General features: G+C 41.3%; 1 protein-coding gene across 4 annotated transcripts in view; it reads left to right on the top strand.

The window, feature by feature from the left end:
* SEPTIN2 (septin 2) overlaps window positions 1-18,778 on the top strand; it is a 34,170-nt gene that overhangs the window by 4,323 nt on the left and 11,069 nt on the right. For 3 of the 4 annotated variants that reach the window (XM_081813227.1, XM_006748438.3, XM_081813225.1), the window contains exons 2-7: window positions 3,806-3,835; window positions 4,454-4,574; window positions 14,059-14,145; window positions 15,465-15,588; window positions 16,466-16,600; window positions 16,744-16,861. In XM_081813227.1, the coding sequence (XP_081669353.1) occupies window positions 3,827-3,835; window positions 4,454-4,574; window positions 14,059-14,145; window positions 15,465-15,588; window positions 16,466-16,600; window positions 16,744-16,861 (594 nt within the window). In that variant the 5' untranslated portion in view covers window positions 3,806-3,826. Of the gene's footprint in view, window positions 1-2,279; window positions 2,446-3,805; window positions 3,836-4,453; window positions 4,575-14,058; window positions 14,146-15,464; window positions 15,589-16,465; window positions 16,601-16,743; window positions 16,862-18,778 lie in introns of those variants that run through there. The other variant, XM_081813226.1, reaches the window with a different exon arrangement.

The following is an 18,778-nucleotide window of genomic DNA, read 5'->3' as shown; positions in this document are numbered from 1 at the left end:
ATTGCAATATGAAGATCTTGTTTGGATCTTAATTCAAATGAACAACGAAAAAATGAGACAATCAGAGAATAAGTGTTTTAAAATAATTACAGTAGTAATGGGCATCCCTGCCTAATTAGTGATTGTAATTTAAATAGATTTAGTATTCCATTGTTGAGGGAATAACATTTGCCATTGGTGTTCGGGAATACCCTGGGTTATATTTAAGCAGTTTCCTTAGTGTTTTTATTAGAGGTGGTTGCTAATTTTATCATATGTCTCTTCAGCATTCATATAGGATTATCTTCTTTAATTTGTTGGAATGGCTTTATGTAGATAGATGTTTTTGGTATATTTCTGGAACCTAATTGCTAACAAATATTTCACTGAGAATTTTTGCCGTTTATATTCATGAGTGAGATTGACATACCGCTATCTAGCAAGCTTTCTTAGGTTTCTCTCTGGGTTTGTTGTTAAAAGTTGTAGTTTCTTCATAAAATAAATTGGAGTGCTTTCCCTTTTTCTGTTCTGGCTTAAGTGACATGGGTGTTACCTGTTCAGGGTCGGATGGGCCGCAGCTCTAATTCCGTCTGTCTTGGTCCCTTCTTCACTGGTAGATTTGATTCATCTGTTCAGTGGTATTTGTTCTCGTCAGTGTCTAGGAAATCATCCATTGCTTCCAGATTTTCAGATCTGTGGCCATCTTGATACATGAGTCTGTGTTTATACAGAGTCTGTGTTTATACCTTCTTTTCTATATTTGCTTTTTCCCCCCCTTAATGGGACTTGTGAGGAATTTGTTTCAAAGAACTAGCTTTTGGATCTATTTATCCTTCTATTGAGTTACTTTATTTCTCAATAATGTGAGAGCCAAATTTCTTTATCTTCAGTATTCTTTAATGAAAATATCTAAAACCCAAATTCTCATCAGAGTCTATGAAGCTTTTATTGTGTCCCGTAGATCTGCTTTTGTCTTCTTTCCGTTGCTTTCTAGATAGCTTGTGGTTTTGCTTTTGTTACCCTCATTGATCCAAGGGATATCCAGGAGTGTTCCAAATAATTGGGAGTTGTATTTTATCTACCCCCCCGCCCCCAGATTTAACAGATCACAAGTTGAAAACACCAGTTGTAAAGCTATATTTTGAAATTTGCTTAAATTTTCCTTATAGTAGTTACATGACTTTTTCTTTAATTGCATTTGTTTATTAATTCAAGGTTCTGTGTGTCTTAATTCTTATTTATTGGTTGCATTACACAATCCTCTTCCCTTGCTCGTACTCTGTTTACTGAACTGTAATTCTGAGAGATGCTATTAAAGTCTTGTACGTGATTTGTATTTTTATCAAGTTTACCTGACATTTTTCCTAGTCTTTGCTTTATGTATTTATCTGCTGTAATTTGTATATGCAAGTTTAGGAATGTTATATCTTCCCTATAAATGGTTCCTTTTATCATGGTCACATTTTTACCTTAAATTTCACCTGGACTGATACTATTGTCTGTCCTACCTTCTTTGTGTTTGGCCAGCCTGGTATCTTTTAGCCTGTCCTTTTGTTTTCAGCACTTCTGTTACTTTAAGCATTATCTGTCCACTTAATGATTTATTTTATTATTTTTCCTCTTGTTTCCTTTCCATAATTTTGCTGACTTGATCAAGTTGCTGTTCTGTATCTGTCTCTTAACTTAGAAGTTTGCTGTCTTTTTTTTTTTTTTTTTTAATGGTTACCTTTTATAGTCACAGTTAATCTCTATTTGAAAAAAAGATGTCTGCTCCTTCTTCTGCCAGGATCATCTCTTTCCATATGACCCCTCACCTCTCCCTTTGGAATGTTTTACTTCTGTGCTCTCTCTTGCCACCAACTCTTAGGTTTTGGTAAGGTGGTTTAATACTAATCCTATATTATTAATAGAATTTTCCTAGGGTGTCCCTTCTATTCAAGAGACCTTAATTCACTCCACATAGTTGGTTAATGTGTGGACTCTGATCTTTGTTCTTCTAAGGAAAATTTTCTTCTATTATTGTTCTTTTCCTCCCTCTGTCCCTTCGTCACTTAATGAGAACTCTTATTGTTAACGAGGTAAATGGCCTAGATTGTTCCTCCAAGACTATCTTTTACCCATGATTTCCGTTCTCTGTATTTTTGCCTGTACATTAAGATTTTTTATATTTGGTCTTCCAAGTCACAATTCAAGTCTCAACTGTGACCATTTTGTTCAATTGAGCTACCAAAGTCTCAGTTTGAAAATCATGGATTTTAGGTCCAATAAGCTTTGTTTCTTTTCTTTTCTTTTCTTTTCAAGATTTTATTTATTTGAGAGGGGGAGAGAAAGAGCATGAGCGAGGAGGTAGGGGAGAGGGAGAAGCAGACTCACTGCTGAGCCAGGAGCCTGATGTGGACTCGATCCCAGTACCCTGAAATCATGAGCTGAGCTGAAGGCAGACGCTTCACTGACTGAGCCACCGAGGTGCCCCCAGTTTTATTTCTTTTAAAAAGTGTATTTGCATCTTTATTCTAGTGATACTATTTTTTTGGTTCAAATTATTGCCTTCCTCCTCCTGCAGCTTGCCTATTTAGCTCTTCTTGGAGGCAGGGAGATGTGGTCCACTATCATCTTACTCCCAGAGTTCTCATGTTTAGGACCTCTGTTCTCTAGTCTTTTCCAGGATCCACGTATTCCTTTCCTTGCCAAGAGGTTCTTCAGAATTCATCTCCTGCCTCTGTTTTTGTCTAACAGTCCTACTTTAAGTTTGCCTTAATTCCCTACCTACACTTGGAGCTTTCCACACCTCCTCAGTTGGTGGCCCTCCCTTTTAGCCCAGGCCTTACCAGACACTCCTTTCTCAGTCATGGTGGTAGCAACAAGCAGTTTACAGACTGCACGTGAGTTCACAGCTCTCCTCTGCCTCCCTTCTTGTTCCTGCCCGATAGGCGAGAGTAAGACTTCCAATGGGCTACTAGAAGGAGAACCAAGACTATAATGCTTGTCTTCTGTGAAATAATACAAATCCTACTGCTGTCAGCCTTAGTTAACCAAACCGTGCATGGGGGTGCAGGAGCCTCATTTCTTCAGAGGTGGTTGGGAACATTTACATTCAGAAGGGAAACAGGGTGTGCAGTTTTCGAGAATGTTAAGGTTTGGGCGATGGGGAGGCAAGAACAGGAAAGAAACTTGCTAATAAGTTTCTAAGCTCCAGAGGGAATCAAGTCTGACTGCATTCATATCTCTTGACTTTGTTACCAAAGATTCCCCAGTAGACTCTGTGTTCCCCAAACTTTCAAGTCTTTTAAAATTCATATTAAAATTACGAATGTCTCTAAAACTGTTGTTATACTCCTCAAGCACTCCAGTGTCTTCAGTCCTTTTTCCTTTACTTATAAATGTTGCTCTTTGTGCCCCATTGTCAAAAACTAGTTCTCAGGATCTCAAGGAATCTTCAGTAGCAGATAGTACTCTACAAGCACCCTTTCCTTGTAGACAGGTTTCAGAGAAAGAAAATCATAATTTCAGAGGTCATGAGAATTTGTCTTTTTCTCCAATTGTGTCCCTGGTGCTTAGTGTATAATCAGTACTAAAGAAAGTTTGGATGTTATTGGAAATATGGAATGTTTGTATGTATACACATGTATATATGTTTGATTTAATTGACCTTACTTTTTATATCTAATTTATAATGAGATAATCTCATTTTTGTAATTTGATGCAATTGACAAGTGAAACAGAAGCTGTTTATGCTTTATGTGTAAGTCTTTACACGTCAATTCATGCTAAATCAAACGTGTGTGTATATATACAAACACGTGTACATGTTGTTTTTTTTAAACAGATCAAGAAAACTTCACTGAAGATGTCTAAGGTAAGAGATCTCACTTTTCATGTCTCTACAGTATAAGGAGAAACTGCTTTGTGTTTTTAAGCCGTTTATAGTCAAGACTTACATGACTCATTTTTAATACAACTGATATATTTGATTCTTGAGACAGTTCTAATTTAATTGACATTTTGAAAACTTTGAGCTTTCTTTTTTCAGATTTCCAATTTCTTATTTCTAAATACATCAGTAACAATCCATTTATCCTCCTTTACATCATTCCCAGCAGACCAATCGAATAATAATTTAAAATTTGAATAATTTATCATCATGAAATTTATAGGGCTCTTACAGTTGATAAATTGGCTTGTATCAGCTCTTGCAAATTAGCGCAGAGCCCTGAAATAAATTAGTTCTAAAAGACATGCTGAGAAAAGCAGAACTTGTGGTTAAAATTGCAAGATTATTATTTTCTTTTTATTTTTGAGTGTTTGGGTATTCGTTACTATCTGATGCATAATCATCATAGTAATTTTTACTTTTTGAAAGTGGATGTATATTTTTTAATTTGTGAGAACTAATAACACCTTTGTCACAGGTTTGATTATATCTTAAAAACAACTAGTAAGGTATTTATTCTTTTTTTGTAAAATCTTATTTTAGCAACAACCAACTCAGTTTATAAATCCAGAAACTCCTGGCTATGTCGGATTTGCAAATCTTCCCAATCAAGTTCACCGAAAATCAGTGAAAAAAGGTTTTGAGTTCACGCTAATGGTGGTCGGTAAGAAATTAACTTATACCTTCAAGCTTATTAAATATGTGGATATCTTCCCTTCCCAATCTTTAGGGTATAATAGTGTGACCTATAAAGTCAAAGGGAAAATTCCTTTATTGTCAGAATCAAATAACAGGGAATTTGAAAAAAAAAATCTTTAGAATATTTTGTTGGAGAGTAAAATTCTAATATTTCTGTCATTTCCTTGTTTGTGGTGAAAGTGCCAGTGAGCCTCCAAAATGACCCCAGTGACCCTTGCCTCCTGGTGTTTGTGATACTTTCTACCCCCTCCCACACTGAGTAGGGCTTACACATGTATCCAGTAGGGCAGAAACGGAGGTGTGTGACTTTGAGACAGAGTCATAAAAGAGATTGCAGCTTGCCCCGTCTTCTCTTAATCACTCACGCTGGGGGATGCCAGCTGCTGTGTTGGGAGGACTCTTCAGCAGCTTTACAGAGAAGTCTACCAGGGCAAGGAGCTGAGACCCGCGAGTAGCTGTGTGTAAGCTGTTCTCCACCTTCCCTAACAAAGTTATAAACAAGCCTTGACGGATCAAGCTGATTGACAAATAAGCTACTTGTCAGGATAAAAGCCATCATTCATTAAGGAAGGATGTCAAAATCAGTTTACAGTGTAACATTTAAAATTGCTAGCATCCAATAAAAAGTTATTGTTTATGCAAAGAAACAAAACAATGTAGCATATAACCAGGAGAGAAATCAGGCAATAGAAACAGATCCAGAAATGACAGAGATGATGGAATTGGTGAACAAGAATTTTTATTATTTTAAATATGCTCCTGGTACCTAAAGGAGAACATCAACGTAATAAGGAAGATAACCAAAAAGAACTTAACAGAAAGAACTGGAGATTAAAAAAAAAAAAAATTACAGTATTTGAGATGGAAATTTTTCTAACAGACCTAACAGTAAATTATATACCGCAGAAGAGAAGAGGCCAATAGAAAGTATCCAGACACCAAGTAGAATAAATATAAAGAAAAGCACACCAAGGCACACAATACACAGTTGGTGAAAAGCAGTGATAAACAGAAAAATCTTAGAAGGAAGGCAGTGGGTGGTGGGAAATAAGCATATTGCATGCAGAGGATGGAAGGGAAGAAGGACCACTGACTTAGGAATAACATACGCCATAGGAAATGACAGTTTAAAGTACTGAAAGAATAAAACCATCAGCCTGGAATTCTGATGGAGACTTAAAAAAAAATAAAATACAAAAACTTTTTTTTTTTTAAAGATTTTATTTATTTATTTGACAGAGACACAGCAAGAGAGGGAACATAAGCAGGGGGAGCAGGAGAGGGAGAAGCAGGCTTCCTGCTGAGCAGGGAGCCTGATGCAGGGCTTGATCCCAGGACCCTGGGATCATGACCTGAGCCAAAGGCAGACGCTTAACAACTGAGCCACCCAGGTGCCCCAAAATATAAACATTTTTAGATAAAAACTGAGAATTTATCACTGTCAGACCTGCACCAGAAGAGAGATTATTAAATGGGGTTTTTCAGGTTAACAGAAAAGGTAGAGCATTGGAAAGGGCAAGTGTGTTGGTAAATATAAAACACTTTTCGTGGTTTTTCATTTCTTTCGATGATAATTGCCTTTAAAACGAAGTTAGTAATGTATGACACTGGAGTATGATGAACCAGAGCAGCAAAGGACGGGAAGGTGTGTCGAAGAGCTGCTGTAATACGTTGACCTGATGGAATAGTCCATAAGGGAGGGCTGCTAAGTTAACATTGCCTGGTGTGAACTCTGGCGCAGCCACTGGAAAAGTAAAACAAGGGTTTGACTAAAAGCAGATAGGTTTGATAAGATAGAACACAAAAGCCTGCTTAATCCAAAAGAAGGCAGGAAAAAAAAGAAGAGATGAGACAGGTGGGGAGAGAGCACCCTGGCAGAAGGGCCACAGCCATGACCGTGACAGGTCAGAAGCAGGCAGGGTGAGCCTGAACAACCAGAATGGAAAATCCTCACACAGAGCCCAACCAAGAGAAACCTGAAGCAGCTGTATTAATACCAGAGTGGACTTTAGGTCTACTACCTGGATGTTCCCAGAGATAAAGAAATATGTATCAGAAAGATGCAGGGGACAGTTCAAAACAACATCTTAACTGTATGTGCACTTAATAACAGAGCTCCATAAGGCATGGTGCAGAATCAGGAGAAAGATTTGTAAGAGTGGGTTTTAAACATTCTGCATAGTAATTTATGAAACAAAATCAGTAATGTTGTAGAATATTAAAATAACACTATCAAACAATATGACCTAATTGACATTGAGAGCACTATGCTGAGAAACTGTAAGGTTATACATTCTTTTCAAGTGCATGTGGAACATTCACCAAAGCTATTCTTTTTTTTAAGATTTTATTTATTTGACAGAGAGAGCACTAGCAAGGGGCAGGAGCAGAGGAAGAGGGAGAAGCAGACTCCCCTCTGAGCAGGGAGCCCGACGCGGGGCTTGATCCCAGGACCCTGAGATCATGACCTGAGCTGAAGGCAGACGCTTAACCGACTGAGCCACCCAGGCGCCCCCCAAAGCTACTCTTCATGGCAAGAGTATTTTATTAGGCCAGCATTACCCTATAATCAATCAATAATGAGAAAAGTACGGACTAACTCTTCATGAGCATAGATACAAACATCTCAAAGTTTTGGCAAATCCAGCAGTACATGAAAGTGCTGATTAATACAGGAAGTTCTACTATAGTACAATATACATGTGCTCCTTAAAAATCACCATGTTATGCAGTTGAAACCACAGGCTTCTGGAGAAAATAGGGGCACAAGACTCAAAACCTGATTCAGTGGCACGTTCGGAAGAGAGTGAGGAACCCAATCAAAATGGTTTTTGCATGTTAATTGGTTAAAATACCATCCGATACACCAAATATAGGCACTATGGGTTGACTAGTCCCTGAAGTTTGTCAAAATGGGCGTCAGGAAATGGTGGAAGGAGGGCTGTGTGAAGATGGATGGGAAGCTGTGCCAGGAGGGAGTGGGTGTGGCCCACAGTACCCGTTGAACTGAGGTTGCTGCTAGCTGATAGCAAGTTGAGCGTATTCTTTCATGGCTTGATTCTGTTGGGGGTGGTTTTCTGTGTTCACCTAGTTTGTCAGCAGTGAAATCACACATAAACAGATGTAAAGTGATTATTACATTGAAATTGTTCCCTAATGTACCAGTTGTGTTGGAACAAATTCTCACCTTCAGGCTCGTGTTATGGCAAAGCTATATGTATATACCCTAACAAACGGGGTTTATCTCAGGGGCGTGTGGTTTAACATCGGAGAATCAGTCCCCATGGTTCTAAAGGGGAAATGTCGTCTAAAACATGCAGTCGTAACAATTCAAAACCCATTAAAGATCTTCTAAATTAGTAAGCTAGAAGTAAAAGGAAGTTTTCTCAATTTGATTAAGGGTATATACTAAAAACCTATAGTTAGTGTTATTCTTTCTCATGAAGAAAGAAAATAAAACATTTTTTTTTTTAATTTTTTTTTTTTATTTATTTATTCATGAAAGTCAGAGAGAGAGAGACAGAGGGAGAGAAGCAGGCTCCCTGCCTAGCAGGGAGCCCGATGCGGGACTCGATCCCAGGACCCTGGGATCATGACCTGAGCCGAAGGCAGACGCTTAACCATCTGAGCCACCCAGGCACCCCAAAAATAAAACATTCTTAATTACAACTGAAATGACTTGTGTATGTTAAAAACTCTAAGGAATCCCAAAACTACTAGGTCTAGTAAGTCAATTTTATCAAGATTGCAGGTTCTGATCAGTATACAAAAATAACTTGATTTCTGTAGATTACCAACAGAAAATTTTAAAATGACCTTGAAAAGACTATCAAAAGCAATAGTTAAAAAAGACATTTCAAAAGACGGTGCCATTTACCGTAATATAAGAAACACGCAGTGCTGAGGGTAACTTAGCAGAATGTGTGCATGACCTACACTGACAACGTGGGGACTTGGCTGAGAGAGAGAAGGCCAGGTAAGCTGTGAGAGCTGCCGGCGTGCTGGGCGTGCCCGGGACGGTGCCCTTCTGCCCCCAGAGTGATCCAGAGTCAGCACAATGCCAGTCAAAGTCACACCAGGCTCTTTTAAAATAGAAATGAACAATCTGATTCTGAAGTGTAAACATAAGTGCAGAGGGCCTAGAATAGACAGAACCATGTAGAGGACTTTTACTATCTGATTTTGAGACATACCAACAGGAACTGCGAAGTGTGGTAAGGGTAGACATTCAAATCTGCCGAAGAGAATAACAGCCCAAAGTAGACCCACATATACATGGTCAGCTGGTTCTTTTTTTTTTTAAGACTTTAGACACCACGACAGACTTTTATTTATTTTTTTATTTTTTTAAGATTTTACTTATTTATTACAGAGATAGCACGAGAAGGGGGGAGGGTCAGAGGGAGAAGCAGACTCCCTGCTGAGCAGGGAGCCCAATGTGGGACTCGATCTCCGGACCCTGAGCCATCCAGGTGCCCTGGTCAGCTGATTTTTGACAAAGGTGCCAAGGTGATGCAAAGGGGAAAAGGTTGGTCATTTTGCAGATAGTGCTGTAACAAATAGGTGGTCATGTGGCAGACAGGGACCGTGAACCCCTCCTTCACACTGTACACCACAGTTCACTAACTGTACAGCTATAAGAAGTCTAGAAGAAAATGGGGAAGAAAATTTTCTTGACTATGGAGTAAGCAGATTGCTTAGGATGTGAAGAACACTAATCACAAAATAAGTAAGTTGTGCTTCGTTAAAAATTTATGTTCTTCAAAAGATACCGACAAAAAAGGCCGTAAACTGAGAAAGCGTTCACAGCACCACGTGCGACATAGGACTTGTATCCAGAACATAAGCTCGTATCATTCAGGAAGAAGACACACTCCCCAGTTACAAAAATGGCCACAGGATTGAAACAGACATTTCATAGGAGATACTGAATGGCCAGGACACACAGCATCCTCCTTGGTCGTCAGGAAGAAATGCACACTGACCCACAAGATGCCCCCACACACTCCCTGGAATGGCTGAAATTTTCAGAGTCTGGCAGTCCAAACGTTAGCAAGGATACGGACAACTGCAGCTCTCCTACTAACGGCTGGTGAGAATAAAAAGTGATGCAACCACTTTGGAAACCGATTTAGTGCTTTCTTCGCAGTTGCATGCTTACCATGTAACTTGGCGGTTCCCATCCTTCATAGTCACCCAGGAGCAATGATGGCCTGTCCACAGAGAAGGTTTGAGGATGTTCATAGCCACTCCTCCTGCAGTAGCCCAGACTGGATGTAATACACGTGTCCAGCAGGAGGGTGGATCAGCACATTGTGATAGGTCCATATAAGGGAGAACTGCTAGGCAGTACAAAGGAACGGACTACTGATGGAGCAGCAATGTGGGTTCATCTCTAATTGTGCCGAGCAAAAGCAGCCAGACACAAGGCAAGCTGTGCGACCCCTTGTATATGAAGTTCTAGAATAACCCAAACCAGCCTGTAGGGACAGAAAACAGCTTGGTGTATGCATGTAGTAAAGCCAGACGGGTAGAGCTGACTCTGACTTACGCAAAGGAGCTCTCATGGTACGGAGATCCTCTTTGTCTTGGGTGGAGTTTGTTTATCTGAGTGTGTACTTTGTCAGACTAACCCATCAACACAGTTCAAATGAGCATAGGGAACTATTGAACTGAGGTGTATGTAAGTTACACCTCAGTAAAGTGAGTTTGAAATAAAGCAGGTAGGGGATTAAGGATGAGATGGGTGGTAAATATCAGCTAGAAACTTAACCACAAGAGCCCTCAACTTTAAATTGTAACTATTAGCAGCTTAAGAAAAATGGTATACAGGTATCCCTTGCTTTCTGTAAGTTCACGTTAGGTCTTTTATGAAAGACCTACAGTAGTGCCCGTTTTCACTAACTGAAAGACAAGTGAAAGAGCTCGGCATTGGTTTGGCAGTGAGCTGTTACAGAGGCAGCATGCCCTCAGAGCTCCTTCCCACTCTCAGCATCTCCGTGTCCAGCCACCAGAGTTCTGAACTGTGCGAGCATCTGGGCTTCACCTTGATTGATTTTGCACATCTGTTAAGATGTATTCTAAGCTATCAAAAGCCTGAGGCATGATTTTTGGGGGCCTAGGAATGTCAAAAAATGCTTCTATACCAATTAGTGGTATTTGCATTTTTGCTTTCCACCATTTAGGCTTAGGAACACTACTTTCCGGTAGAGGGAAAAACCTATATCAGGAAAAGGCCAGTGTACCTAACTTGTAAGTCAGAGACTATTGAAGAAGAAAGGTATTGTTTTTAAAAACTGTGGCTTATTTCTAAGGAAATAAGAAAATTTACAAAATGATCACATGCAAATGAAAAACTACAAATGTTGGGGCACCTAGGTGGTACAGTCGGTTAAGTGTCAGATTCTTGGTTTCGGCTCAGGTTGTGATCTCAGGGTTGTGAGATCGAGCCCTGCATCAGGCTCCGCGCTCAGCATGGAGTTTGCTTCAGATTCTTTGCCTCTTCCCCTTCCCCCAACTTGCACCCCCCCTTCAAATAAATAAATAAAGTCTTTTTTTTTTTTTTAAAGATTTTATTTATTCATGAGAGAGAGAGAGGCAGAGGCAGAGGGAGAAGCAGGCTCCCCGCGGAGCAGGGAGCCCGATGTGGGACTCGATCCCAGGACCCTGGGATCATGACCTGAGCTGAAGGCATACACTTAACCGACTGAGCCACCCAGGCGTCCCAAATAAATAAAGTCTTAAAAAAGAAAAAGAAAAACTAGAAATGTTTGAGCAGCAATCTGTAGGAAATTTTAAAATCACAAATACGTTTTTTAAAGATCTCAAGGACAGAAGCCAGGTGTCAGGCGGGTAGCTTGTAAGGGAACTTGATGCTGCTGAAGTCTGGTCAGCTGGTCATAGTTGGTGATAGCGTATATCAAATCTCCAGCCTCCCACCATTATGTGGGGTGGGTGGTGGCTCCGTTCACAAAAAAAGCGAGATTAAAAATACGAAGCCTATTGCCAAAGTAAGTTACCTGGTAGAAAGTCCATAGGTTAGTTAATATTACCAAATTCATGAGGGGTTACAGAGTGGACACTCTGAGAACTTGGGAAGTAAGCTAAGAAAATGAAAACTGACCTTCCAGCAAAAATATACTGGTGTCATTGTAGGTTCACACGTTTTGAAAATGTGAACTCATGTTCTGGGGACTCCTTCCTAAGGGCATGTGCACATGGGAAGGTGGCCACTCCAAGCTGTGTGGGTCCTACCTGAGCAGCTTTTCCCTGTGAAATGGCACCTCCTCATGTGGCTCTCAGCTCTGGGGACCACTTAGGATGCTGCCCTTCAGGGGCCCTCCGAAATGACCCTGTTGCACTGTTTGAGAAAGCACTTTGTTGTATTGGTTAAAATTGAAAAGTAAATGTGAAGGGGACCAGCCCCGCAGGTTAGAGAGGTTTGTTTTTGTTTTTGTTTTTACTGGTATTCCTGGCTTGGCCTGCATTTGGGGGGTGGGGGAGTTTAGCCTCGGTTTTAAGGTTTTAATCGGAAGCTTCTGGGACCATTTGCCTGACGGGATTTCAGAAGGCTGTTGTAAAATGTAGTTCACCTTTGTCACCTACACATATTTTTCATATGGTGGCGCCACCTTGTGCCTGATGCTGTGTATTTCTCCCTGATCGGTAAAAACATGAGCCATTTTGTAAACCCTGAGTGCCTCCCATCCCAGTCCGCCTTTGCTGTCACCACTCATACAGGACTGCTACATAAGGCTGCTGAGCCTGGTGTGTTCTGTGCGGTGGGACTTGAGTTCCTGTGTCCCCTGTGTAAAGGCACCTGAGAAACTCCCGTGGGACAGAGGTGCTAATGAACATGGAATCACAGAGCTAGCCACTCAAAGATATTCAGCCCAAAAGTGGCATCATGTTCTGAGTTAATGAGTTAATTATTTATAGATGTTGCCTGAAAGCCATTCCAAGTGAAGATATTTCTACCGTTTAAATGAAGATTCATAATTTAGAATCAGCCATTGGAATATTAACTGTTTTTTTTCAAAAAAGCTGTCGCTACTCAAGACACCTCGGCTGAGAGGTCTTCTGTGCCCCAGTCCCTTTCAGCTTGATTACCTAGAGCTGTCACCATTTTGTCGGTGACAGAGTGACTTTGCTTACTTGTCCTCTCCCCCACTGTACTGCCAGGTACATGGAAGTAGGGATTTGGCTCTGTCCCGGAGCCTGGACTGTGCCAGGCACACAAAAGATCGGAGCACTTACTGGTAAAATTCCCTCATTAGTGATAAAAACGTTAAGAGGACATTGCTAGGCAGTTTATTAAAAGGATAATTTGATGTGCTCTTATTGGACATGTTCAACATGTAATTCTGGTTTTGTCCTTTTGACCTTTCCATGTGAAAATTGCAATCTAAAGTACAGTCCTAATTTTGTATGTTTATACATTTCAAATTCACTCGTTCTTCATTTTCCCAGAAATAATGATTTTTAAAACAGATGTGTGCCCCTTGCACATGCTGCACAGGACTGAGCAGAGGGAGGTTCAGACCGAGATGCCCAGGGGACAGTCAGGCACTCAGTTCAGAAGCACTTCTCTGTGCAGAACTTGGTCTTAGTTGATGGCCTGCAGTGAGATGGTGGAATCTCTACATGCTTCCTTGGAACGTAAAATTTAACTTCGCTATCTTGAATTTTCCTTGAAGTTAAGTTTCAAATACTCAGAATACAAATGTTACAGAATTCAAAACATTCAGAATTCAAGTATGATAGTAGTTGAGGAAGAATTTTTAATTCATTACATGCTCGAATGAGTATGTGTTGTCTTTATTGGTCATACCACACTCAACAGTGTGAGTGGGCAGGTTGCCTGACATGAAACGTTTGCCAGTGGTGGGGCATGGGATGTGTGAAAGCAAGAAAGGGGTAGAGGTGGCCTGCTCCTGCCCTGGTGACAGGAGGGAGAGATTGCAGACTATAGTGCAGCCTTGGGCATCTGTTCTGTTTCTGTTTCCCACGGCTTGGCAAGCCAGAGTGCTGTTGACATTGTTTGATAGATGTGTTCAGTTTTCTGAAAATGTGGTAGCTTTGACAATGAGCAAAAATCATAACTGAAAACCTACTTTGCATTCTGTTTATCAAAAAATAAAGACCCACCACTAAAGTCCATCCCACACATTTGGAAGAGCTAAGAGCGTGTTTCTGATCTTACTTTGTGGGGATTCTGGAGACTCACAGACCTGGATTCAAATCAAGGGCCTGCTCTGGATAGCTCTCCAAGCAAAGGCACCCATTTCCCCATCAATGAAATGGGGAGAGTCGCACCAAAGTGGTAGTGGATTCAAATGGAGTACAGACGAAGATGTGTGTGAGGTACTTAACCCAGTGCCATGTAAGTGCAGTAGATTACCCATGTCATACGGGATCATGTCGTGACAGTGTTTTCATTTCACTTAAAGGTGAATCGGGGCTAGGAAAATCAACTCTCATAAACAGCCTGTTCCTGACTGATCTCTACCCAGAAAGAATCATACCTGGAGCTGCAGGTACAAAAAGCCCCCATAGTACTGTAAGTGCAGTTCTCTACATGAAAGCGGCTGAGAGCAAATAGTAGATATTTTTGTCTCAGCCTTGTGGTTTTGTTCTGCTTTAAACACAAGGACAGTGTTCTTTCAGTCGGGCAAGGTGCTGCACCTGAAGCCCTTGGATCTTGCTTGTTTACTGAGCGTGAATCCACAGGTCCATCCTCTCCCGAGTTGGTGTTCTTTTACTGTAGAAGTGTAGGAAACAGTTTCTGCCTAGATTATATGTTTGATGGGAGGGTCAAGGGAAAATGTTTTCTCATGAAGAGAGTTCTCTAAGTAGCTGACAACTGTAGGAATAGGTGTGTACTCTCCTTGCATATTGTGGGAGCGTTGTGGGTTAGCACACAGCGCCTAGGACTTGGGCCGCCACACCTGGGAGCCCTCTCATAAATATCTCTGAATTCAGTATTTAAACAAATTCATAAATTGTTCTCTTTGCCTCAGCAACAGAAGTCATAATTTTCAATATTGGCATTTTAACCATCCCGAGCTGCTGTTTTACTTTAGCTGCCCGGTTTCCTTGCCAACTCAGGGATCGTTTTTACATGGTCCTTGTGTTACCTCTGAAAACCTTCCTCCAAGAGGGGTAATGAAGTTCTAAGTCATTTATTAATTAGAAACTAACAGGTCATCTCTACTCTTTGAAAACTGGGTTAAATTTTTTTTTTTTTTAATTTATGAAACTTCTGTTTTTCACAGACAGTCAAATAAAATGTCATTAAGGTTAGGGGATGTGTAGGCTTTTCAAATTTCTGAAGTGATGCTATTTTTTTTTTCTTTAAATAAAATGTAACGTAAGGGAGGTTCCACACCAAAGTTCATTATAGTTGATTGTTAGCAGAAGATTGGCATTCCAGTTTTCATTACAGAATCAGAAACTATATCTTTAGTTTTAAACTCTATTCCACACATGTATTACTCTTTTCTCTGTTTTTTAAATCTTTTTTATTTGGCTTCAATTTTTTGAGTAGATACATCTTTACTTCACCAAATCTGTCTTCCCCTCGCTCTAGTCTGCTATTGATACTATCCTGTGAGTTTTCAGTTTCAATGAAGCTTCCAGAAAGTGGTCACTTTTCTGTTCAGAGAGTTGCTCCTATTCTTTTCTTCGATCTCCTGTTGAGTTCGTAGGTGTTCAGAATGGTTTGATCCCTATCTAGCTGAATTCCTGGGACCAGGCGAAATTTAGGTCTCCTACTCCTCTGCCATCTTGCTCCTCCCCCCCGAAAACTGGGTTAATTTTTAAGTACGTTTTCTCATTAAGTTTGTTTCTTTTCTAGAGAAAATTGAAAGAACTGTCCAGATTGAGGCTTCGACTGTGGAGATTGAGGAGCGAGGGGTCAAGCTGCGCCTGACAGTGGTGGACACACCTGGCTATGGGGACGCCATCAACTGCAGGGATTGGTACGCCCATCGGGGACGCACAGCCCCAGAAGTGCTTACGGTTATTTGAATGTATTCACATTCACAGTGTTAGAGTGATGATTGGGTTTGAGGTAGCTGTGTATAATAAAACGGTGAAACACTTTAAAGTGCACTGATTATAACATTTTAAATGAGGAATTTCACAAAGAATGAGTATTTTTTCTGTAACCGCCAAGCATTCATCAACTGCTAGTATAAATGAAACCCCTGGATCTGAATGAACCCTGGCCAGTGGAGAAGATTGTGATGTAGACCTTCCTCTTAGAGACTCGATTCTTGGCCTCGTTAGCACAGATACAGACAGCTGCAGGTAGAAGAGCACTGCGTCCCCGTACCCTGTGGCAAGGGCCGCATCCATGGTAGAAGTGGTGGGCTCCAGTCTCGTGGGGTGTAAAGCCCCAGCTTGCCAGCACCTAAGGAGGAAGGGTGAGGCAAGGGAAACAGGGGGAGGCTCTCCCACCTCCTTCCTTCCTCGGGAGTCTCTCCCTGCCCTGCCTTGCTCTTTGCATCGTGCAGCAGTGGTTTACATTTTCACACACTGCCCCGTCCTCTGCGCACAGTCCTTGTGAGAGCTGGCAGCCCTCTGTCTGCTCAGTCACCTCAGGTTCTTTCAACGGTTCTTTTCAGGCCTTTGACACCCACCCCCCACAGCACTTGAGGGAAATTGTGCTTGGCACACTTTCCAGAAACCTCCGTCTTGCCAAATGTAGGAGTCTGTTTTCCAGTCCCATCTTATAACTGAGTTATCAAATTATATTTGGTAGAGGGGCAGGGAAGAAAAAAACTTGTTTTGTCTTTAAAGTTAGGGAGTGCCTGCCTTTTGTATCCCACTGTTACCAATATTTATGTTTCTCAGTTTTAAGACCATCATCTCCTACATCGATGAACAGTTTGAACGGTACCTGCATGATGAGAGTGGTTTGAATAGGCGGCACATCATCGATAACAGGGTGCACTGCTGCTTTTACTTTATCTCACCCTTTGGACATGGGTAAGTGGCCCCCACCATAAAAACCAAGTCCTTAGAATTTCCTTTCTACTTGCTAGGTTGACAGCTTCCCCCAAGTTGCATATTTTCATACAAGAAGTGAGATAATTTTGAGAGAACAGAAATGTGTGTTTCATTCCCTTCAGACTTAAGCCTTTAGACGTCGCATTTATGAAAGCGATACACAATAAGGTGAACATTGTGCCTGTCATTGCCAAAGCCGACACCCTCACCCTGAAGGAACGGGAGCGCTTGAAGAAAAGGGTATGTGTTTTTTACTCAGGGTAGCTGAGGGCCAGGCGCCTGGGAAAGAGTGGATGTGTGTCTGAGATACGGGGGAGCAGGTGGGAGGAGTCTGATAGTTTTTAAGGAACACCTAACACTTGTAGACTTTTAATATTCTAACTGCTGTCAAGTTCTTATTCTTTGTAATTCACCGTACATGAAAACGCCCTCAGTGAATAGAAGGGACGCCATGTGCTAGGTGAGTGATAGGAGTGTGGAAGTGTGATCTTCTCTATGAAGTTCTGTTAAGTTTATCTAAACGTTTTACTGTAAACAGTCCGTTTAGGAATAGGTTTTAATTGTCATCGTCTGGTATTGTGACTGTTTAAGGGCCTCTGTTTTGGCCATTAAGAGGTTGCCTTGCAGTTGTCCATCCGCCAGCCCGTGTACCCCTCTCCTCCCAGCAGCCCTGTGCTGGTTGTTGGACTCTGGTGCCTTTTCCTGTGTTATCTGAAAAGCCTCTTTGTGGACTCTTTGGTATATATTTTTTAATTAAATGCCTGTTTGTATTTGTATGCTTATTAAGAAAGTCCAAGCTCATATGCTAAATTCTACAAATAAAAGTTCTTTTTTTTTGTTTTTTTGAGAGAGAGGACGTGAGCAGGGGTGTGGGTGGGGACAGAGGGAGGGAGAGAGAGAATGCCAAGCAGGCCCCACACCCAGTGTGGAACCCAAAGCGGGGCTCGATCCCACAACCTTGAGATCATGACCTGGGCCAAAACCAAGAGTCTGACACTTAACAGACTAAGCCACCCAGGCACCCCAAAAGTTCTTTTAATTATCCATAAAAGGAGTTGTTGTAACAGTTACATACTTACCCTTCCAGACCATAGTCTGTTTATGTTTTTGTTTTTATAGGATGGGACCATAGCATACATATATTATTCTGCCATTTGACTTTCTAAAAATTCCCAGCACACACAGAAAACACTCCCCCAAACCCTTATACAGCTCAGAGCAACACACACACACACACACACACACACACACACACACTCAGGTACACTGCCAGCACACACAAAATATTTCTTCAGTGTGTTTATTGGTCCTCGCACCGCCACCCCTTAATTCCTGGCATCAGGGATCTTTGCTTAGCTCCCTTGTGTCTTCCAGGAGTCTAGAACAGTACCTGGCGCAGAGTGGGCACATGTCTGCCTTCTCAGAACTGTTCAAGTCACATTCTTAGACGGGAAACTGATGGGCGTTTGAAGTGTTGAAAGATGGGCATTTCAAGTTTGAATTTCCTTCAAAACAAGTTTGTAACACCTTATATTCCCAAAGCAGTGTGAGCTTGCTCCGCTTTTTGCCCCCCTGGAACTGTCCTGGATGTCACCAGTTTTTCTAAAGTGTCTCCCATCTGAGAAACGGGAAGTGTTTTCTGGTTTCCATGTTTTTAGACCTAGTTTTGATTTCTGTGTTTTCACGTTTTTCTTGATGTCTTCTGTCACGGCAGAGTTTTTCATTTCTACCATGCATACATGTTTGTCAGCCTTTTCCTCTGTTGTCTCAGTGCTTGCCAGTCTTTTAGGAAATATCCGGGCCTTTGGGAGAGCCACTAAAAGGTTTGGCACGTTTATGCTTAAGGGTACGTATTTTAGTAACGCCCACTTAAGGGAACTCCAGCTTTTCTAATAAAGAATGTTACACCGGATTCCAGAAAGGTAGGGAAGCGGGGTCAGAGTTAGAATGTTGTGTCCACCCATCTCTAATCCTGTGTCCAGAACGCTAGGGCTCGATTTCAAAATCTGAGATGAAGTGAAATCCCGTTTTGCCCTTGGCGCTTTCATCTTGGGCCTTCCTGATCCTTCTCTTGATCTGGTTTCTCCCTTCCACCTCCTGGTATCCCCCACTCCCTGATCTAGAAGAACCTCTGGCAGACCTGCTTTAGTCTTCCAC

Source organism: Leptonychotes weddellii, chromosome 3 (genome assembly GCF_054177405.1).
Source record: "Leptonychotes weddellii isolate Sample4059 chromosome 3, ASM5417740v2, whole genome shotgun sequence".
Classification (NCBI taxonomy): domain Eukaryota; kingdom Metazoa; phylum Chordata; class Mammalia; order Carnivora; family Phocidae; genus Leptonychotes; species Leptonychotes weddellii.
This window is presented reverse-complemented; position numbering and strand designations above follow the sequence as displayed.